This window comes from Mandrillus leucophaeus, unplaced genomic scaffold (assembly GCF_000951045.1).
Source record: "Mandrillus leucophaeus isolate KB7577 unplaced genomic scaffold, Mleu.le_1.0 Scaffold334, whole genome shotgun sequence".
In the NCBI taxonomy this organism is placed as follows: Eukaryota; Metazoa; Chordata; class Mammalia; order Primates; family Cercopithecidae; genus Mandrillus; species Mandrillus leucophaeus.
In genome coordinates, this window is record NW_012103521.1 from 3,164,134 (window position 1) to 3,189,034 (window position 24,901).

General features: G+C 37.1%; 1 protein-coding gene across 2 annotated transcripts in view; it reads right to left on the bottom strand.

The window, feature by feature from the left end:
• The window catches only part of METTL25 (methyltransferase like 25), a 113,829-nt gene that overhangs the window by 87,813 nt on the left and 1,115 nt on the right, over positions 1 to 24,901 (bottom strand). For both annotated transcript variants that reach the window (XM_011988662.1, XM_011988663.1), the window contains exon 2: positions 110 to 274. In XM_011988662.1, the coding sequence (XP_011844052.1) occupies positions 110 to 274 (165 nt within the window). The remainder of the gene's footprint in view (positions 1 to 109; positions 275 to 24,901) is intronic.

Genomic DNA, 24,901 nt, shown 5'->3' on the forward strand with positions numbered 1-24,901 from the left:
TAAGGTCTAATAATAAATTAATAATATTTTGGAAAGATACACATATATGAACAAAATATTGCTTCTAAGTACCTAAAAAGCACATATACACACACATAAATAGACATACCAATTCTCTGGTTTTGATTTCCTCGAAGGGCTACAAGCAACTGTTCAAAAGGAGTACATATTCCCAAGTTTTGTATGGAATAGTATTTCGCAGCCAGAGCAAAGGCTTCCACACTCACCAACTTCTGAGAAGTTTCACAAAATATTTTGGGAAAATCAGTCACACCTAAAAAAGTGAAGATAGAAAAAGTCTTCAGCAATAATTAATGGTTAATTTGTGTGATACTAATAAACAAATGAACACTTAATTTTAATAACAAATTCCAATATTTACATTTTGTTGTGAATTTTGGCAATATATCTAATGGCTCCATTTATATTTACTATTTAAATGATTAGCTATAAGGAACACCCAGTTTTCTCTTAACATTTTATGCAATTAAAAATTTAAACTCCAAATTACAATCAGGCCTTTTTTTATGGAAAGAAAGAGACAGAGGCAGAGAGAGAGAGAGAGAAGGGAGGAAGGGAGGGAGGGAGGGAGGGAGGGAGGGAGGAAGGAAGGAAGGAAGGAAGGAAGGAAGGAAGGAAGGAAGGAAGGAAGGAAGGAAGGATAAAATCTGAATAGTAGTGTATTAAATTTACAAACTGTCCTGGCTGGCCTATAACTGTGCATTTAAAGGTAGTCAGCCCGGGCAACACTGTTACTCCCTGTCCACACTGCATGAGGAACAATGGTAATATCCCTAGTGGTATATAAATGTCCCTGCCAAACAGTTCCTGCATCATTTGGGTGATGCAGACTTGTGGCAGGGGGGTGGGGTGCATGTGCTCAATGCACTGTCAATATGAGTTCCAAAACGAATCAGGTTATAACCTGGTGAAAATAACTCATTTTCTGCCCATGGCCAGTTTTAAACCACACATTCTATAAGCTTAGTGTGTAAGTGTCAGCAGTTTCCAAATACTCACTAATTTAGACTAGAATGACAAACTGTTGTGCTGTTTGCAAATATCTAGTGCCCTTCTCTGTAGGAGGCTCATGAACCTTGTTGAACTCAGGTGTGGCTGTTATCTTGCCAAGGTGAACCAAACCATTTTCAGGCAGAAGTTTTAAGGGTGTCAGAAGATTCAGTACTCTTTTTTGTCTCAGCTCTGTAATCGAAGCATGTGTCAAAACGAAACATTCCTCAGCCTGAATCCTTAAGTGACTACAGCAAGGACAGCATTACTATCAAACTACAATGAACACAGAGCATATATAAAAATTAAACTTCATTGCTTTCAGTAAGTGAGTTTTAAGCTTATTACTGCAGCACAGCTCTGCTTATTATGATGGATGCACACAGGCACACTGACAGATTAGCTCAATCTCATTGTTCTATGGCTATTTTTAAGGCAAGTTAATTTATTTAAGAGCTAAAAGACAGCCTTCCAATGTGTCTGTAGTGGTTCAAAGGAACTCATTAGACGGGAAAGTCCAATCAGGCACATTCATTGAAAACTAATTTTGAATAATTCAAAAAAACACACATCTTAAAGGCTTATATGAAGTATGCAAAATGTTCACCTCATGAAACCATACGGCAATCTAGGGAAGAAGTTCAGTTCTACAAAAAATATCCACACTATAGGCTATGAAATCTTCTCTAGCATAGCTAATCTTCTGTAGTTACTTATTAAATTGTAAAAATATTCTTAAACACAAAAAATAGTGATGTTACCTGACAAAACTTAAAGCAAGATAAGTAAGATAAGTGATGAGGGTTTGTAGAATTCTAAATAAAAACTACATATTAAGCTAATATCTGTTAAGCTGGTGGTGGTAATGTTTACCAAATTCATTAATATGAATAAAATCAGCAGAGATATATACCTTCCATTTCTGAATCAACTAAACATAAATTAAAATTACTAGAGGAAATTAACTCAAGATATATATTGTGTATGATGTAAATTTCTGTGGATATTTTATAAACTGAATTTACTAACTCAGCCAAAAGTAATAAAATCCACATCAAAATATTTAGCCATGATACAAAGTGGAAAACTCAGTCAACTATTAAGTGAAATTCTCAGTTTTAAGGGGAGTCTCAACATCCCCAGGTTCCAGGGCAGCAATTTCGTAGAGTGTGATAGAATAAGAGTATTAAATCTCCAAGTGCAGAGGGACCATTATAATAGTTAGCTATTGGACAATGTTGCCAAAAGAAAGAATTGTGATGTTTCTGTTGGAAATGTAAACGTTAAAATCAACTTAACTATCCTACCGAAAAAAACTTGAAAAAAATCCAATCAAACATGAATTAAATGCTGTTAATTTTCTTTAAGTGCAGGTCTCAGCAATTTCAGAAATTTAAAGACCTGAGTTACAATATTATCTTTAAAACAATATTTTTTCTTTTAAAAAAAGGATAGTGTTCTAATTCATTCCAACAGTTTATGGTATTTAGGGCTAACCCTAGTTTACTCAGATAGTCTAGAACTTCATGAAAAAATATTTTTGAATTATGGAAATATAGCTGCTGTACTTTCTTTGTTTTCCAGTTATCCAGCCTGTAACTTCCATTACTTGCTGTTTTTAAAGATTCAGAGAGAGGGAGAGAGACAGAGAGAGAGAGAGAGAGAGAGAGAGAGGTGTTTATGATCTAGTCTTGACTCCATCTCTGAAACAGTTATGTGAGAAAGTTATGGGACAATGGCAATACATAACATATAGTCCTCACAGTTCTTCCCTAGGTACTTGTATAATCGCTTTGGATTTGGCAACTAGCAAAACAGAAATTCCAGTGTTACTTAACTTATATTTAGCAAATTAATTACTACTTAGATTTTTTATGCAGGGAAAACTTTAAATTTGCTGCCTATCGCACCTGCATATTATGTGGCTTGATTGTTTGGCCTACATCGCCCTCTACTGGAAGTCCCTGTTCTGCTTTATATATGCTTTACTTATCACCTTTACTTACTCTTACTTTTTATGTACCCTATATCACTATTCCACAGAGGTTTCTGATAAGATAGGTTATAAGATGTGTTCTTAAAAGATAGTCTAATTGGTCATGAGAGAAGAAGGGAAGGAAAGAGACAGGGGAGATTATTTTCTACGAATATGAGACCAGATTATATCTCAGTTTATTTTTTTCAATTGTTTGTTTGTATAAAAGGGACCAATGTACAAGGACAAAGATAGAAGAGTCATATATATACATCTTGGATTATAAAAATCTCAAGGCAGAAAAATGTATAAAATGTTAAAAATAAAAATAAAGTAAAACAATCACTGAATGTATAATATTTATAATTAGTCAATACAAATAAATGTCTGTTGTCCTACTTGAATGTTATACAGCACTTTAAGGAAAACAGAGTACTGTTAGGTCTTACAATAATTCATCACTATTATTTTAACATTTACTGCATGTATACTATATGCCAGGCACTGTGCTAAGCACGTTACCTTTCATGTGACAGTTTTATAAGTGAGTTATATAATGCTCTTATCCTCATTAACAGAGGAAACAATTGAGACGCAGGAATGCTGTAATGTATCCAAGTTTGTACAGACACAAACTTGGTGGATGAATCCAAGGCAGTATGAATTAAGACCTTGGTCTTAATTCCCACATTCCGTTAGCATGCCACATTTGTAAGTACAGTGGACAAACAAAGGAAATCAAGCAGGACAGCAGTAAAGAAAAGCATTGTCCCAGCTACTTGGGAGGCTGAAGCAGGAGAATTGCTTGAACCCGGGAAGCAGAGGTTGCAGTGAGCTGAGATCGTGCCACTGCACTCCAGTCTGGGTGACAGTACAAGACTCCGTCTCAAAAAGAAAGAAAAGCATTAGGGAGACCTGACTCTCAGAATCAAGTCTGGCAAGCATTCCCTCTGGCAGACATCAATATACAGTGACATCCTAAGATATTATATTTTATTAATTATATAACTTTCTTCACTCCCCTCTACACCTCCCTCTCCACCAAAAGTAATTTTAAGGTTGCAAGAAATTAGCTGGCCATAGTGGCTCATGCCTGTAATCCCAGCACTTTGGAAGGCTGAGACACGAGGATTGCCTGAGCTCAGGAGTTTGAGAAGAGCCTGGGCAACACAGCAAGACCTCATCTCTACTAAAATTTTAAAAAATTAGCTGGATAGAGTGGCACACACATGTAGTCCCAGCTACTTGAGGAGTTGAGTTTGGAGGATTGCTTGAGCCTGCAAAGTTGAAGTTGCAGTGAACCCTCATCATGCCATTGCACTCCAGCCTGGGCAACAGAGCAAGACCCTGCCTCAAAAAAATAAAACGTTTTAAGAAATTAAAAAGTTATTTTTACATATAAAATAATAAGTCTCTGAAAAAGAAGTATTTTTGTAAAATCTTATTATGATATCTATTTGCAGAAACAAAGTAACCCTATGCTTTATGCCCAGTTGCAGAGCAACAATACTTTACACACGGTATGAATGAATGGATGAATGACAGCATTCCCTCAGTACACTTACTATTGTAGCATCATCAACTATACAAGGAAAATAAATTCTCCTAAGGCTCTATGGTAATAGCAATCACTGAGGCTACTACAAGGACTTCAATAGCACCAGTGAATGTTTATAATCTCAGGGTGAGAAAAAGGTGATTTAAAACATTTAGTATGTGACATAAAGCAAAATGAAATTATGTACTAAATTTGAGATTTTCTGTTATGGGATTGGGGAAAGGTCACTATCATTATCACACAGCTTAGATCTGTCTTATAGCCCAGAATTTCAAGAAGAAATCAACAGTGTCCTCTTACTCATAATCTTCACAGTGATATACAAGTATTTTGTATTCATTCCTGCATAAATGTCCTACAGATGTCTTCAATTCGAAAGGTTCAAAACTCAGCTGAACACTTTTATGCTCCCAAAACCTTTCCCTTCTTCTATTTTCTAACTTGTTTAATAGCCTTATCACTCACCCAGTGGCAAAGCTAAAAAGCCTTTACATTATCTGAAATGCTTCTTGTGTCCTCAATTCACATGCTAAGCCACCCATCAACTCTGATGTAAAAATGTCCTTCATTTGAAAACCCCCTCCCCCATCACTACTATATTTCAAACCTTGTTAATGCTCTCCAATACTACCTCAATAGCTTTATAGTTAATTTTTCTCCCTTATCAATAAAACTCCGATAGACAATGCTCAATAGGTTGAGTTGAATTGAACATGTTTTCTAGAATGGAAATCTACTTTTATTCAATGCAAATTTAAACATTTTAAGGCTTTGCCTTCCACAGCAGTTGACTTTTGACTTATATCTTTGATAATTGTTTAATACAGCTTAACCAAAAGCTAAAGTCTGTCTTACTGAACTTTGAAAATTAAATATGGGATGAGTTAAGTTTTACGAATGTTTTAAGTCTGTTCATAATCCTATAATCTACCAAGGGAAGAAAACAGAATATATACTATTGCTTTCAAAAGAAATAAATTTATATCATCCAATTATGTGCTAGAAAACATTTTGCCTAAGCTATTTCAGCTCACTTTATAGTTGCATATGCAGTGAAAAAATGTTATATAAACATGCAAACCATGCTCTTAGAAGGAAAAAAATTAACAAGAAATTGACATGCATGTCCTTATTGTACCAATATTAACATCACATTGAATGTATAAAGTGCATTTAACCATTCCTAAAGCAGTTTCACACTTAACTACATTACTTATAAAAATGAAATTAAATGTAAAAATAGAAAAATGTAACCACAGTATTTTAACTCTAACAGACTCTTTTCATAATTTAATTGGAGGGAAAACAAAACTATGCAAAGAAACAGAAATTTAGAAATTGATTTGCTAAATAAAAAATAATTCAGGGTTACCTACTACGTATCAGGTAAAAACTAAACTTGAATAAAGCTACTTTGTTACAATTTATGATTGTCTATGAAACTTAGTGTTTTACTATTTATAGTATATGCAGACAACAAATGTTCATATGGATTGAAGGAGCTTCAGCAACTCCCAGTTAGAATTCTACTGGATGTCACATGGAATGAGCTTACTCAAGCCTTTGCACTTGTTTTTACCTCTGTCTGAGACCACCTTCCCTCATGAATTTTCATGGCTCACTCTTACTTCTTTCAGGTGTTTGTTCAAATGCTACCATTTTGGTGAAAACTTCTCTGACAGTCTTGTTTAAAATTGCAATCCCACTGAACTCTCATTATCCTCTAATCCTTTCTTAATTTTTTTAAAGTACTTATCACCACCTGGTATAGTACGCAAGATCCAAGAGGACAAGAATTTTTATGCACTGCTGTATCCTCAGAACCTAGAATACTGTACAGCACATAGAAGGTATTCAGTGAATGAATGAGGAAGAACTAGGGTTTGAATTCTGGTTCTCAGAATGTCTATTCCTGTGGCCACGAGCAATTTATTTACCTGCTCTAAGACTCAATTTCTTCAACTATAAAATGAGGAATAAAATCTATTTTAAAGGATTGTTTTATGTAATTCACACACATAAACAAATACATATATACACGTATATACATGTACATTCATATACACATATACAATTATGTACTTAACTATATATATATAAAAAAATAAACTTTTAAGGTCGGGATACATGTGCAGGTTTGTTACATACGTAAACTTGTGTCATGGGGGTTTATTGTACAGATTACATACACCATGGAATACTATGCAATTATAAAAAAGAATAAGATCATGTCCTTTGTAGCAACATGGATGCAGCTGGAGGCCATTATCCTAAGTGAATTAACTCAGAAACAGAAAACCAAATACCAAACGTTCTCACTCATAAGTGGGAAATAATGATGACAACACCATGGAAATGTAGAGGAGAATAATTAACTATATTTTAATATATATTCCTAACACACAGCCTAGACCATAAATAGGCAACCCTCAAACCATTAAGTCCAAATTAAGTTAATAAGTGTCTCAACACTTGGATCAATTTTCCAAATTTATTGGAATACAGAATTTTTAAAACCTCAAATATTTAAGGCCATAACATCTTATAGGCTACTAGAGAAGAAATTGAGAGAAAGATTAATATGCACACTTAGCTTTTAAATGTGGGACCTGCTGGGAGAAAGGAGATTTGGGCTCTGAAACCTGAGTGCAAGATCTCCATCTGTAGAATGAAGGCATGACTAAGGATGGATGAACTGCACCTTGAGAACCAACATGGAGGTCCAATAGTTGACGCTGAGTACTACACTCTAGGTAGGATAAAAGCAAGAATTACTCATTGTCTGCTAACCCACTGGTTAGCACTGGGCATCATGTCCTAGGATCAACTTTCAAGTGCAGGAGAGAGTTTTAGTATTAATGATACTTCTTACTAAATTTGATGTGAAATATGGTAGATACAATCTCAGCAATGCCTTAAATACCTGGAATAAAGTTTCAAGTTTGCTTCACCAGAATGTTTTAATTTCCCATAATCTCAAACTGTTTCAAAAAATAACAAAAAACAAGAGATACTAAATTCCCAGAAATCCAATAAATGTTAAACTTCATTTAAAATGAGAAGCATTTAAGAATAAATTAAATATGTATATTTTCTGAATAATAATTCAAATTTGATAAATCAAATATAATTGTTAGCAAAATACAAAATAAATTCCAAATTGTAAAATGCTAAAAAGCGATGCAAAGTATATTAAAAAATGTATTTATTTCAGTGCAGTAAATGCTCTGAATTAATATCAACCTCCGTTCTTCTCTTTTTCTGACCAAAGATACATCATTTTTTACTGAGGTTGTCATTTCTGAACACCACTGTAGGCTCCACTGCCCCACAGCACCTGAAAATATCACTACCTTAGTCACTGCCACTGCCACTGTCCATTTACAGAGAAGACCAATACCTCTCTTTATATCTTGATCTGGGCCTAGACTTTTGGGCTTCCAAAAATAATAAAGACTTGTAAATTTGTTTATTATTGTTTTTGTTTTTATCTTTTGAGAAAAGGTCTCACTCTGTCGCCCAGGCTAGAGTGTAGCAGTGTGATAATAGCTCACTGCAGCCTTGATCTCTGGGGCTCAAACGATCCTCTCACCTCAGCCTCCCAAGTAGCTGGATAAGGGCATGCACCACTGTGCCCAGCTAATTTTTTAAATTTATTTTTTCTAGAGACAGGGTCTCACTATGTTACTTAGGCTGGTCTCAAACTCCTGGGCTCAAGCAATCCTCCCACCTCAGCCTTCCCAAATTCTGGAATTATAAGTGTGAGCTACTGCACCTGGCCAGTTTGTTTATTATTGAGACAAGGCACATGAAGGACTCTTTGTCTCAGGAAAACTGTAAATTTAAACATAACTGAATTACTAATAAGGGATTTTGAGGGAGTAGAATTAAGTCATACCCCTCTCTTAATAATGTATTTTCTTTCCCATTGTGCATTTCATTAATTTGAGTTCAGTTTCATCTTCTATTCTTATTCTAAGTTCCATTTCAACATTAATGCAAAATAGATGTGTTTATTCTACTCTCTCAACTGAACTAAATTATAATCATTTGCCAAGTAAAAGGAATAAGCAAAAGGTCTTTGCAGTAAATACATACTTTTTTTCTATCTAGCTCCTACCCTATCTCCACCATCTTGTTCTTTACTACTTCCTTAGTTTTTGTAATGATGTGTATAGTTCATAAAAGTTAGGTGAATTTTATTCTTTACAGGCCATTATTCAAGGTAATTGCTGTACAGAAAATAAACAAGTAAAGTACCCAACCTAAATGTTAAATTTAAATTCCCCATTTGATTGCAATCATTATGTAAAAGGGAAGAATTAAGCTTCAGTGACTGTCATTGGTATCAGCCTAGAGACACTGGTCTGATACTCTGTGGTTGAACCTGAAATGCAGTGTTTACTCAGGAGAAAGAACAGTTTTCGGCACTTGATAAAAATTAGTTAAATAAATGTTTGAAAATGGAATATTTCTTAACAAGAAATCAGAAGTTACAAGAAAAAAAATAAAGAGGCAGCACAAGTGTTGATCTAAATCAAGATGAATTCAAACAATTTGTAATACGAATAATGTTTTCAACCAGCAGTTCTTATCCTGATGTCTAAGAGTTTACGAGGGCTATGATTCACCTAAAACTGTATGTAAAGTTTTGCGAGTATTTGTGCACACTTAAGCCTTTTTTGAGGCAGAGGTTCTATAGCATTCATTTAAATTAGCTATTAAATGGGATTTGTGACCTAAGATACTAACATTGCTATCTTTCACAGTTTCCTTACCTTTCATGTTACACAATGTTAAATTACGATAAACAATCAATTAACTGTTTTTCCTCTTGATTCTAGAGATTATTTTAAATATTCAAAGCAGAAAAACTAAGTAGTTTTTCACTTCTTAAACAATCAGGGATTATTCTTTTTTCACTGGTAGAATAAATTTCGTATTTCTAAAATTAGTCTAACTTTAAAAAAACTAAACATTACTCTCCAGTATTTTCATTCTTAAACAGACCCTCTTTCATTCTTCACAATTTTAATTACTAAGCTGAGTGTTTTAGATAACACCCAGCTAACAAAAAACTAGAAATAATTTAAGATGCCAAACATACAGGTCAGCGTATTCCATTTGACAAAATATGTTAATAACAGTAAATGGCTATAACAAATTTGCATGATCCAGGTTTAAATCTATAATAAAGGCAAGTTTATTGTCTTTTTGCATAATCCTGGAGATATGCTAGGTGATGCATGCAACCACTTGATCCAGAGAAGAATCAGCCACATGAGATATTTACGTTTTTGACTAAATTTTTTGTAAATTCATATACTAGATGAACAGAAAAAAAGACTGAAAACAAATAAAAGTAGAAATAAATTACAATATTTTCTCTTTCTTTCTTTCTTTCTTTTTTTTTTTTTTTTGAGAAAGAGTCTTGCTCTTGTGGCCCAGGCTGCAGTGCAATGGCATGATCTCGACTCAGTGCAACCTCCTCCTCCCAGGTTCAAGAGATTCTCCTACCTCAGCCTCTCAAGTAGCTGGGATTACAGGTGTCGGTCACCACGCCCGGCTAATTTTTGTATTTTTAGTAGAGACAGGGTTTCGCCACACTGGGCAGGCTGATCTCAAACTCCTGATCTCATGATCTGCCCACCTCGGCCTCCCAAAGTGCTGGGATTACAGGCGTGGGCCACAGCACTCGGCCAATAAATTATAATATTAAAGTTTGCAAAGAAGATTAAAAATGACTCTTATATTAAAGTTTGCAAAGAAGATTAAAAATGACTCTCCCCCTCCAAAAAGTAATTATTTAAAGATAATTTAACAATAAAATTATGCTTCCACATTTGTCTTTTGCAGGAAATATGATAAAGTATTAAGCAGTATTAAAAGTTTATAAATGAAAGTGTTCCAGACAAAAGGATAGGGTCACTGTGTTTGATAATGTTTTTATAGTCAATAGATACAAAGATAGTAAACGAAGATAAATTTTGAGAAATAACTGTTGTCAAAGATAGAGCCATTTGTGGTGAAACTTTGAATAAATTATAAAAATATTGTTATGATTTAAATTAAAAATAATTGTCAGAGAAGATTACTTCAGTTCCCAATAAAATGGCATTGAAATTTTTAAGAAACACATGGAGAAGAATAAAATTACAAATGAAGAACAGCTTGACTTGCAGAAGCAGGGGGACTAGAATTTCTTGCAGAGAAGTATCAAAACTAACTCAGGAAAGCAATACAATGATTGAGAGATGTACATGTTTTTAATTTAGAAGATAAAAAAATGTTGAAAAAGAGGGATGAATGTATGAGTTTAAAAACTTGTAGTTTATGGGTTGAAAAACTTATCTGGACAATGAAATCGACTAGTTTTCGATAAACGTACTATCACGTTGTTGGAAATTCAATAATTTAAAAAATATAAAGATTGAAAAATATTTCTTGGGCAATGCTCAGAGCATGAACTTTCAAATATTACTTAATCTAGAAAAAGTATAATTCTCAGACCACATTAAATGGGAAGAAACTGAATAAAATTCTACTTAGAAAGGTATAATCCATTCATCTTCCATTTTGTTTTATACTACAATTATTGATATCTGTTATCTTCCTTATTGAGATGTACATTTTTGAAGGCAGAGATTATACCTGTTGTATTGGTCACACTACAATGTTATACTGATAAAATGCTAAGTAATTTTTGCAAACCTAAATTGGGATATAAGGGTAACAAGGCATTCTGAGGTCGTAAGGGATAAATTACACTGATCTATTCTTAATTCCATTAATGACCACAGTATTGACGAATACTGATAATCCTCTTTATAAAGGTCATAAAACAGATGCTCAAAGGTTGCCTATTCCTTCTTCTCAAACATCAGTAGGTTTAAATTCATTTCAATCACTTCTGGACCTCACTAATTCAGCCTACTGCCCAGAGTAGTGATAGTTTACACTTGAAATATCTCAATCATTTCTAAAAACTGAAGGAAGTAGGTGAGGGATTGGGAGGCACTGAATGGGACTTCTTAAATATCTCTACATGGAAGACCTCAAATACAACTGTTTCAACCCTTTTCTGCTATAACAAAATACTTGAGACTGGGTAATTTATAAAGAACATATTTTTTTTCCTCCCAGTTCTAGAGGCTAGGAAGTCCAAGATCAAACCAATTGCCAGCATAGTTGGTGTATAGTGAGGGTTGCTCTCTGCTTCCAAGATGGTGCCCCTTGCTACATCTTCACATGCAGCAGGGGTGGTCAGCTTCCTTGTACCTCTTTTATATGGGCACTAATCTCATTCATGAGGGCTCCACCCTCACGAATTTAGCTTTGATTCTTCCTTTTCTCTAAACTTTATATAAATCAGTCACCAAGAACTACCAACTTTCTCTGTACAGCATCTTTCAAAACTATTGCTTTCTTTCTATTCTACTGCCATCACTTTGTCTCAGCACACATCCTTCATCTCTAGACTATCATTGTCCCCATGGAAGGATGATTTCAAACAGTTTAACAGCCTAGCCTCTAAAACTTATCTGCAATATTTTTCTCTGACCTTATTTTTAGCTACTTAAAAATATATTAATACTTTGCTCCATGTTCTATAACTGTTCTGAAACATGTTTTATAATTTTCTAGCTTCAATCTTTTGCTTACACTGTTCTATACACTTGGAATGGCCACCTACTCTCAGTGTAACCATATTAAATTCAGCAAACTGAGAGGTGAAGTCAGCTGGGCTTCTGGGTCAGGCGGGGACTTGGAGAACTTTTCTGTCTAGCTAGAGGATTATAAATGCACCAATCAGCACTCTGTAAAAACACACCAATCAGCACTCTGTGTCTAGCTAAAGGATTGTAAACGCACCAATCAGCACTCTGTAAAATGGACCAATCAGTGCTCTGTAAAATGGACCAATCAGCAGGACATGGGTGGGGCCAAATAATGAATAAAAGCTGGCCACTCCAGCCAGCAGTGGCAACTCGCTTGGGTCCCCTTCCACACTGTGGAAGCTTTGTTCTTTCACTCTTCACGGTAAATCTTGATGCTGCTCACTCTTTGGGTCCGCACCACCTTCAAGAGCTGTAACACTCTCCACGAAGGTCCACAGCTTCATTCTTGAAGTCAGCAAGACCATGAACCCACCAGAAGGAATAAACTCTGGACACATCTGAAGGAACAAACTCTGGACACACCATCTGTAACACTCACCACAAAGGTCCGCGGCTTCATTCTTGAAGTTAGCGAGACCAAGAACCCACCGGGAGGAACAAACAATTCCGTACACATTTTGGCACAAAGGGACTATCACCAACTGGTGAGTACCATTGGACCCCTTTTGCTTGCTATTCTGTCCTGTTTTTCCTTAGAATTTGGGGGCTAAATACTGGGCACCTGTCGGCCAGTTAAAAGAGACTAGTGTGAGTGGCTGCTGGACTAAAGACATGGTGGTCAGGCTTTCTGGTAAAGGAATCTCTAACAACCCCCAACTCTTCAGAGTTGGGAGTCCCAGTTTGCCTGGAACCAGCTTCCGCTTTTCCTGTACTTCTGGGTTGAGCCGAGGATCGACAAAGAGGAAAGTCATTCAGCTCCGGGATCCCGACAACTGGTTGCCCCTGCGGCCACGAGCAGAACTCTCAATGTTATGTTGCCCAAGCGAGACTCATTCATCTATCCTATCTATCTTGACTCTTGCCTTCTGGGTCCTAACGCCTGTCAGACAAACATCCTCTCGCCTCTCTTCTCCAAGGATAGTCCCGCTTCTAAAAACCACTCCCTGGTGCTCTTCTAGTTTCTCCTATAAGAATGATTTCTAGTATAAACTCCAGGACTCTATTTCCTTCTTTGGGCATCTGGGCTCACCATTCAGAAAGACATAATTTTTGCCCAAAGCCCCTTTGTAGCAGGGACTATCTGGAATTTTAGGATCCTTCCTCAGACAAACAGGCCTAACAAAAGCCATTCCTGAAGCTAGGATATGGGGAGCTTCAAAAATGATATCCTTCCTATTCAAGTGAGGACAAAAGGTGTGACTCTTCCAACCCTGGAGATCCCTTCCCTCCCTCAGGTTATGGCCCTCCACTTTGTTTTTGGGGCATAACATCTTTATAGGACAGTGGTAAGGTCCCAATACTAACAGGAGAATGCTTAGAACTCTAACAGGTTTTTGAGAATGCATCAGTAAGGGCCACTAAATCCGATTTTTCTCAGTACTCTTTGTGTTCCAGGAGGACAAGCAAGGGTGCAGGTTTTCGAGAATGCGTTGGTAAGGGCCACTAAATCTGACCTTCCTCGGTCCTCCTTGTGGTCTAGGAGGGAAACTAGTGTTTCTGCTGCTGCATCGGTGAGCGCAACTATTCCCATCAGCAGTGTCCAGGGACTGTTGCAGGTTCTTGGGCAAGAGATATTTCTGCTGCATCAGTGAGTGCAACTATTCCGATCAGCAGGGTCCAGGGACCGTTTTGGGTTCTTGGGTGGGGGAGAAACAAACAAACCAAAATTGCGAGCGGTTTTGTCTTTCAAATGGGAAACACTCAGGCACCAACAGGCTCACCTTTGAAATGCATCCTAAGCCGTCTGGACCAATTTGACCCACAAAACCCTGAAAAAGAAGTGTCTCATTTTTTTTTTCTGCACTATGGCCTGGCCCCAATATTCTCTCTCTGGGAAAAATGGCCACTTTAGGGAAGTATAAATTACAATACTATCCTGCAGCTTGACCTTTTCTGTAAAAGGGAAGGCAAATGGAGTGAAATACCTTAGGTCCAATCTCTCTTTTCATTGAAGGAGAATACACAACTATGCAAAGCTTGCAATTTACATCCCACAGGAGAACCTCTCAGCTTACCCCTATATCCTAGCCTCCCTATAGCTCCCCTTCCTATTAATGACAAGCCTCCTTTAACCTCCCCCGCCCAGAAGGAAACAGCAAAGAACTCTCCAAAGGACCACAAAAACCTCCCGGGCTATCGGTTATGACACCTTCAAGCTGTACGGGGAAGAGAATTTGGCCCAACCCAGGTACATGTCGCCTTCTCCCTCTCTGATTTAAAGCAGATCAAGGCAGACCTGGGGAAGCTTTCAGATTATCCTGATAGGTATATAGATGTCCTACATGGTCTAAGGCAAACCTTCGATCTCACTTGGAGAGAGTCATGCTATTGTTAGATCAAACCCTGGCCTTTAATGAAAAGAATGCAGCTTTAGCTGCAGCGTGAGAGTTTGGAAATACCTGGTATTTTAGTCAAGCAAATGATAGAATGACAGCAGAAGAAAGGGACAAATTTCCTACTGGTCAGCAAGCTGTCGCCAGTATGGATCTCCACTGGAATCTAGACTCAGATCATGGGAAATGGAGTCGAAAACATCTGCTGACCTGTGTTCTAGAAGGACTAAGGAGAATTAGGAAACAGCTCATGAATTATTCAACATTGTCCACCATAACTCAGGGAAAGGAAGAAAATCCTTCTGCCTTCCTCGAGTGGCTACAGGAGGCCTTAAGAAAATATATACCCCTGTCACCTGACTCACTCGAGGGTCAATTGATCTTAAAAGATAAGTTTATTACCCAATCAGCCACAGATATCAGGAGAAAGCTCCAAAAGTGAGCCCTGGGCCTTGAACAAAATCTAGAGACATTATTAAACCTGGCAATCTCGGTGTTCTATAATAGGCACCAAGAGGAATAGGCTGAAAAGGAAAAGTGAGATCAGAGAAAGGCCATAGACTTAGTCACGGCCCTCAGACAAACAAACCTTGGTGGTTCAGGGAGGACAGAAAATGGAGCAGGTCAATCACCCGGTACGGCTTGTTATCAGTGTGGTTTACAAAGACACTTTAAAAAAAGATTGTCCAATGAGAAACAAGCCGCCCCCTCGTCCATGTCCACTATGCCAAGGCAATCACTAGAAGGCGCACTGCCTAAGAGGGCAAAGATTCTCTGGGCCAGAAGTCCCCAACCAGATGATCTAACAACAGAACTGAGGGTGCCCAGGGCAAGCACCAGCTCATGTCATCACACTTACTGAGTCTCGGGTTCATTTAACCATTGAGGGCCAGGAAATTGACTTCCTCCTGGACACTGGCGCAGCCTTCTCAGTGTTAATCTCCTGTCCCAGACGACTATTCTCAAGGTCCGTTACCATCTGAGGAATCCTGGGACAGCCTGTAACCAGGTATTTCTCCCACCTCCTCAGTTGTAATTGGAAGACTTTGCTACAGAAGGTAAGTATGCTTATCTAATCCTACCTGCCCATGTTGCAATATGGAAAGAAAGGGAGTTCCTAATCTCTGGGGAACACCCATTAAATACCACAAGGAAATCATGATATTATTGCCCACAGTGCAAAAACCCAAGGAGATGGCAGTCTTATACCGCTGAAGTCATCAAAAAGGGGAAGGAGAGGGGAGAACAGCAACATAAGCAGCTGGCAGAGGCAGGGAAAGACCAGCAAAAAGGAAAGAGAGAAAAAGACAGAAAGTCAGAGAGAGAGAGGAAGAGACAGAGACAAAGAGGAAGTCAGAGAGAGAGAGAGAAAGAGAGAGACAAAGAAGGAGTCAAAAAGAGAAAGAGATAGAAGTAGTAAAGAAAAAACACTATACCCTATTGCTTTAAAAGTCATGGTAAATGTAAAATCTATAATTGATAACTGAAAGTCTTCTCAATACAATCCCAAATAGACACTTTGGTAGCAGTGACTCTCCAAAATCGCTGAGGCCTAGACCTCCTCACTGCTGAGAAAGGAGGATTCTGCACCTTCTTAGGGGAAGAGTACTCTTTTTACACTAACCAATCAAGGATGGTATGAGATGCTGCCCAGCGTTTACAGGAAAAGGCTTCTGAAATCTGACACCACCTTTCAAACTCTTACACCAATCTCTGGAGTTGGGTGACATGGCTTCTCCCCTTTCTAGGTCCCGTGGCAGCCATCTTTCTATTACTCGCCTTCATGCCCTGCATTTTAAACTCCTTTTTAAATCTGTTTCCTCTAGGATTGAGGCCATCAAGCTACAGATGGTCTTACAAATGGAACCCCAAAGGAGCTCAACTAACAACTTCTACCGAGGACTCCTGGACTGGCCCGCTGGCCCTTTCACTGGCCTAAAGAGTTCCCTCTGGAAGACACTACAACTGCAGGGCCCCTTCTTTGCGCCTATCCAGCAGGAAGTAGCTAGAGCAGTCATCACGCAATTCCCAACAGCAGTTGGGGTGTCCTGTTTAGAGGGGGGCTTGAGAGGTGAAGCCAGCTGGGCTTCTGGGTCAGGTGAGGACTTGGAGAACTTTTCTGTCTAGCTAGATTATAAATGCATCAATCAGCACTCTGTGTCTGGCTAAAGGATTGTAAATTTACCAATCGGCAATCTGTAAAAATGCCCCAATCAGCACTCTGTTTCTAGCTAAAGGATTGTAAACGCACCAATCAGCACTCTGTAAAATGGACCAATCAGCAGGATGTGGGCGGGCTAAATAAGGAAATAAAAGCTGGCCACCCCAGCCAGCAGGGGCAACCCACTCAGGTCCCCTTCCATGCTGTGGAAGCTTTGTTCCTTTGCTCTTCACAATAAATCTTGATGCTGCTCACTCTTTGGGTCCACACCACCTTTAAGAGTTGTAACACTCGCTGCGAAGGTCCGCGGCTTCATTCTTGAAGTCAGCAAGACCACGAACCCACCAAAAGGAACTCTGGACAAATCTGAAGGAACAAACTACGACATCTTTAAGAGCTGTAACACTCACCACAAAGGTCCATGGCTTCATTCCTGAAGTCAGCAAGACCAAGAACCCACTGGGAGGAACAAATAATTCCAGACACAAAACACTGAATTTGTGCCACTATGTGTCACTTACTATGTTCTACACACCAGGACACACTGGAGAGTTAAAGAAAACTGGAGAGTTAAAGAAAACAAATCACCATAACACAGTGAACTGAGTGTTCTAATGAAAATATGAATAAAATACAATGAGTAGTTTCATTACTAATTTAGTGTCATCTGACCTCGGCTTTGAAAGAAGATGTGAAATAAATGAAAATTTATTATATAAATGGGAGTAGGAAGCTCTTAAGCAAACAGGATAGCATGAATAAAATTAGACAAAAAATGCATGGTACATTCAGAGAACAAGGCAGCTAAAGTATACAGTTTAAGGACAGAGGGAAAATTCCAAGAGAAGTATTGATAATACTAAACCATTTCCTCACACCTCCTCCCTCCTGCTTTGGCTGAAGATATATCTTAAAAATTAAGAACATCAAATTATTTCAGCCATCTTCATAATCAAAGTTAATTTCGGGGGCCAGATCATGTAGGAGGTTGAATCACTTATTATCTAGGTGACCCACTAATGACTGGTTATATAGACTTTTTCATTTCAAGATCCAGATTGACCCAGTCCTTCAACATGACCATGGTGTTAATAACAGGGACTAATAAGGTCTGAAGATAAAATATTTAAATCATTTTATTTCCCTAGGATTTGAGAACTGGAAGAAACCCTAGGTATCTTTTACTCAATTGACTTACAACTATTTTTAGTTATCAGTCTCGTTTCAGAAGGTGAAACAAATTCCTGAATTCATTTTCAGGGGGTACTACGAGGGAATTGATTGGAGCCTGCAACCCAAGAGCTGAACCTATGGTACTTTTGGGGGCCAGGATGATTACTTCTATTCATGAAGCTAGCTAGAGGGAACGGATATACCCCCAAAAGGAAGCTGGCTGCCATGGAGAGATATGCAACAAAATGGCCAGATCTAAATTTTTCCACAGAAGCTACAATTCCAGGGCTGTGTGTCTGTGTGTATGTGTGTGTGTTAAATCTGAACTCTGTCAATCTTGAAATGTAGACTAAAAAAAAAAATGTAGGCACCATATTGGTTAAATGAGAGGTGTTTCTAAGCCACATGAGTCAGGCAGTGGCTATTTTTCTACCTCTGCCATAGGTGAACAACTTACGCAGTTACTTCTTGGATGAGAAAATTGAGCCCTACAGTTAAATGTCCTGTGCGAGATAACACAGTTAATCAGAGTTAGAGATGGATTAGAATCAGGTCTTCTGACTCTGCATCTAATCTGCCTCCATCTGAGGGAATCAGAGTAGGAAGAAGGTGGCTATTTTTTATTAGATGACTACTCATTTGTATGCTACATTTTAACATATATCTCATTTACTTTTATGGAGACCTTTCAGACAAGAATTAGGATTCCCATTTTTCAAAAGAGGAAATTGAGCTGCAAAAGCTTAACTAAATTGCACAAGACTATGCAGCACTAAAGTATCAGAGCCAGGATTCAAAACTATGTGTGACTGGCACTAAAATCCGTATTCTTTCCATCCTGTCTCCGATTTGTTTATATTAGTAGCCAAGTTTCAGCTGAAGAGCAGATACAAGATAAGGCCAAAGGTGAAGAACTTTACTGTGTAGGTAATGAAGACCTACTGATGGGTTTTGAGTTGAAGAATGACAAGATCAGAACTATGATTTTGGACAATAAATCTGAAAGTCGCTGAGTGGCAACACAAATGAAATATAGTCTAAAGGCAAGAATATCAGGTTGAAAGTCATTACAAAAATTCTGTTGCAAGATTTAAAAAGGAGAAGTGACATTGAACTATTTTCTATGGGAATGAAAAATAGCAAATGTAAGAGTAATGGAGGAAGAGGAATTGGCGGATTATGAACTTAGGTAACAGGAAGAATAATAATGTTTTTTATAGACGGAATGCTTAAACCACTGAGGTAATGAATAAATACAGACTCCAGAAGACATGAAGTCATGTAGGCAAGTTTTTTTTAAAACCAAAGAAAGAATTTAAATTATGATAAATGATGATAACAGGTAACCATAACTATAAACTTACAAGGAAAGTTTAATGATTTGATATAAAATTTTAAAAATCTAAACTAACAGAGGCAACCAAATATATGATGATTGGCTAAACACAGGAAAACAGTATAAGTAGAATGAGGAAAAATGCAACAGATGAAAGGAATCTCCACGAACTCTGTTTTACTGAACTTCTAATAATTGAAGATATGGGGAAAGGGGGAAGTAGTGGAGGAGATACCATTAAAATTAGAATATAAATTTAAGTTCTAAATAGTTTTATAAATAAAAGGAAAATCTGAAAACACTTTCTATACATCAAAGAGATAAAAAGAAAAACTGTCCTTGGTTCTCGAAGATTTGTTTGCATTGCAGCTCTCTTTTACTTATGAATACGAAGTTCCCCAGGAATGGGGCTGACGCTGGCCACTATCGTGTTATAACGTAATATTATTTTTACACTTGAAATCTAAAATGACTCACAAAAACTGAAAAGGAAAAAACAGAATTCAGAAAAATATATAAGTGAATGAATAAAAGTTACATACAGCAGAGTAAAACAGAACACAGTAATTATTTCTCCATTGTGCTCTCACTTTCTGTTTCCAACAACATGCTTTCTGCCTTAATGTGTTTCAAATTAAATATGAGTGCAATTTCAATACATTCAAATTACTACCACCACCAACACTAAAAACAGGATGGCCAAGAAAAAATTTAACCTATTAAGATGCAAAAAAAAAAAAAAAAAGACAAGCTTGATAAAAGAATAATCTATCATGGACATACACTTTCTGTGTTGTTCAATTAAAGTGGTAGTAAAATAATTATACCAGATAATCACCAAAAGGAACTGATTCTATAGACATTTACTGAGCACCCAATCATCGTAGGATCATTTGAGTAATAATATGAAACAGGAGAAGCAGCATATGGCCTCAAGAAGCTGAAAGAAAAGTCAAGAGAGAGTCCCTGGAGGCTCAGTGCCTTAGAGGATCCCTGTGTTTTGGCAGGCACAGAAACTGGAATTCCTGAGAGCTCATTAGGCTTTCCACAGCTAATTATAAATAACATTGTAAGTAAGATACTGACTTTGAAATACAAATTTATTAATTTCCATTGAGAAATATACCTATAACAATAATTTGTAACACTCATTTGTTAGGACAGTCTCCTAATTTTAGAATTACAAGGAGAACAAATGAGGCCAGATATTCTTAAATTTTTCAGCAAGCTAAGTAAGCTGCTTAAGTTGCTTCCGTTGTATTGATCTAGATTCTGTTTCATAAAATATTTTGGCTATCCTGACTTAGACTATCTGTCCCCTCTTGCTTTTCAGAAGAATTTTCTAGATTCCATTAAACAACAATTAATTTCTGAAGATCAATGATGATTCTGCTGAGAATGTTACAGATTTACACATGCAGTCATTACTGCCTAAGGACACAGTCTGGTTTCCTTGAAGGAGTTATAATGAAATCTTAATCTCCAAAATAAGATATAGGTCATATTTATCCTATATCAGCAAAATATTTAGAAGCTATCTCTACTGGCTTTTTTGCTGCAGATGGTTAATCTCATCTACATTATATACTAACTTTTAGACATTTTAACGTGAAGTGTCACTTGTTCTGATTTTATCTCCAAATTCCCAGGGTATTTTATTGTAATCTGTAATGTACTGAATGTACTGTATTTCCAAATAGGGAAAGAACAGTTATTGATTTGCGTCTCTTCAAATAAATTTAAAAATCTATTAGTTGCATCATCCAACTAATATTTATCATACACAATGATAATAAATATAACTTAGGGATGAACCAGAAATAATACATGTCTAGTTTAGTACTAGACATGTGCAAGGAGTGCCTTCAATAAGACTCTTTATTAGATCTATGTTCAACTTCATTCTTTCTTCAAGAATTATTTAAACATGATGTTGTACATAATAAACATACATAATTTTTATTTGTCAATTTAAATAATTTTAATGTAAGAATCATTTAATTTACTCAGCTATAAACAGAAACTTTATGATGCTGAAAATAGTGAAAAAGACAAACATGGTACATTTGTTTTTTGATAGTTTATAATTTAGTTGCAGATACAGACAAGTCAACAGACAATAACAATAGTATGTTATTTGTTAATATGGCAAAAAATATATTTGTTTAGAACACAAACTTCCAGGAGCTCTTGACAATTTATTTCTTCCAAGTAAAGACCTAATTATACCATCACTAGCAATCATCATCATCACAATTATCATAACCATTTATTAGCCACAATTTATTAAACCCATGCTATATTCTCAGTTCTATGCTAGGTGCTTTGTACACATCATCTTTAATCTTTGCTGTCCTACAAGGTAGGTAATATTATCCCCACTTTTAAAAAAGGGAAGAAAAAAAACCCAGATGTAACAGACAGATGTCAGCTCATAGCTGACTTTGAACTAACACGTAGGCCACAGTCTTTTCTACTAAACATGAACAATTTCTCAGTACACCAACATCAGACAAGATCTGTGACCATGTCAACTTCATAATCATGTCTGAGTGCAGACAAAAGCAGAATGTCATGCAAACACAAAAGCTTCCACAAAAGCAGCCCCATAGGAAAAGTTCACATGGTATGAAACGGAGACCTCATGCCAACAGCCTGCACCAACTAGCCACCTCTGTGAATGAGGTATTATGGCCACTTATGCGAATGAAATATTATGGCCATCTATGTGAATGAGATAATCATAGAGGCAAATATTTCAGCCTCAATCAAGCCTTCAGCAATTATAGCCCCAGCCAGCATCTTGACTGTGACCTCATAAGATCCCAAACCAGATCCACCCAGTTAATCTGCTCCTGAATTCCTGGCCCACAGAAACTGATGAGATAGTATATGTTTACGCCGCTTGTTATGCAGCAATAGATAATACATAACATTAATACAATTGTGTGTCAGTGAGCGTGTATTTTTCAATTTCAAAGGGGCATAAACTTTGAGCTCTTTGAACTTATTTATAGCAGCCACTGAAATCCAACATCTTAGCCCAATTAAGATCAGCACTTATTGACTTACTCTTTTTTTCCTAAATATGGTTCACACTATCCTTAATTCTTTCATCATAGGTACTAAAATCCAGCATTAGGGCTTACTTGGAATCAGTTTCCTAAGTTAGAGTCACATTTTCCTTTTTTTTTTTTAGCACATTTAGTTTGTTTTTAGTTGAAAAGTGGAATGGCAGATAATTTATTGTAGTAAATCTATTTTGTTTTCCTAAGGATTTGTGGTGGTGGTGGTTCTATTAATAGTGGGAAGTCAACTTGCTTTGACTCAAACTGAAAACTATCCCCCTTCAGAATGCAGCCGCTGATGTCTCCGCTAAGTTGCTTTTTATTTACCCACTGTCTGGTGGTATACCTGAGCCTGCAGAGTTTAGCAGTCAGATAAAGATTTGGGTAGATTTTCTAGTCAGATTTTGAGGCTCACTCTTTCTGTGGTTCCTCTGTTTACAATTTGAAGACTCCCTAGTCTAAATTTCCAGTTGCTCTGCCAAACTTGGATTTTGCCCTTTCATACAAGAATTCAATAAGGCTTCTGATATTTACCACCCAAGTTGTGTGTACTTTAGGGAATACACTCTGTTGAACGTGCAGCAAACTTGCACATCTCTAGCCATGGGAAGCTCTGCCTCTCAAAAGTTTTTTGCCAGTGTTTCTGCTAGGATCTCTAGGTCTCCCAGACATGTGTAGATAAGAGACCATTCAGGGATTCAGGCAGAGTTCATACTCAGATCTTAGATCTCAGACCTTTTGTATCTCTCCTGTTTCCAGAATGTGCCTCTTAAATCCGCACCTGCTTTGATTTCTGAATTTTGCCATCACCACCTTGACCTGGTAAGGATGTGGTATTCCACTGTTAGATCTACAGGGGCTAGGAGCATCCCTAGCGAGAAAGCCATAAACTCTGACTTCCTACCCAATCAGTAACAGTCTTTCAATAGTAATCTCTTCTTATATTTCTGCCTTTGGACATTTCCCAGAATCTTACAGTTGTTTTTAATAATCTGGCCAGTTTTCCTCATTGTTATTTGCAGGAGAATCTGACTTCTTCAAGCTACTGTTCCTTGAAATATCCCTGGACTATTTTAATAGCCTCTTATATTGTATTCCTGTTTCTTCCCTTACCTTTCTTCACCTTTCTTACCTTCTCTTCTCCACACAGAAACCAGACTTTGAAACAGAAATCACCCTGTATCACATCAACACACAAAATTCTCAGAGCTTTGCATTTCACTCAGAATAAAAGCCAAGTACTGAGTGTAGCCTACAAGTTTTATGTGAGGATGTCCTGGGCCACCTCCAAATGCCATCTCTCACCAGTCTCACCAAGACTGCTCTGCTGTGTTTAAAATGCACCAAGCGTGCTCCAGCCTGGGCATCTGCTGTTCTATATACCCCTTTCTATATATTAGCTGAATTACCTTTCACAGTATCCCATCAGGTAGGTACTAAAGTTACCCCTTTCTCCAGATGAGGAACTAATGCAAAACGACTTGAAGCAAATTGCCCAAGTTAGCACAGCTAATAAGTGTTGGGGTCAAGATTTGAACCCAGGTAGTCTGTCTGGAAAGCCGTAATTTATGCCCTGAAAAGACAGTTATTTCTAACATATTTCCTTTTTATTTTGGAGAATTAAATTTTTTATTCTAGTTCTTTTTTATATGAACAACAAAGAAGAAACTGTTAGGACTCTAACCAGACAAGATCACCTGGCACATGAAACGTACTGAAATGCATACACTGAGGACTTTTACAAACAAATTTCTTCCATAAAACACCAAATGATTGTGCTGAACACCTGTTAGTGTGCTTTTCCAAACTGTGCATGCAGCTCTGGGAATTATGTTTACTTGTAACTCCTCATACAATATTAGCAGAAGATCATACGCCTTGTGAGTCCCTAGTGGAAATCTGTTTCAGTCATCCGGTATCTAAGGTATGCCAAGTATTTTACCAAGTGCTGGGAATACATCAATTGACAAGTCAGACATAGACTCTGCTCTTTTGGAGTTTAAGTAAAATTGTCATGTTATCATAAGTGTCATACATTTATTATGAGATCAAATTGAAGAAGTGCCTAACTTTTCAATAACAATGACATTAGAAAAAAAAACAAAAAAACAACAACAAAAAAAACAACAAAAAAAAAAACAGTATTTACCAAGTGCTAGTGTAAGAGGTCCCTCTAGTGATGCTTTGCATGCAGAGAATGCTTAGTGAATAAAGTTCACTAGTGAGGGTAAGTTTAGGAAGCCTAGAAGGAAAGTAAAAATCCCAGGAGCCTGTTGGTGTCCATCATTCTGCTTTCAAAATATGCTTGCCTTAGAATAATCTACATTTCTTGAGAGTAGGAATACCTCGAGCCTACAAACATTCATGACACACATTAGGTACTTTAAAATAGTTTTTAAATGAAATAGTGAATAGTCGAATATCACCCTAGTCCAAGATACAATCATC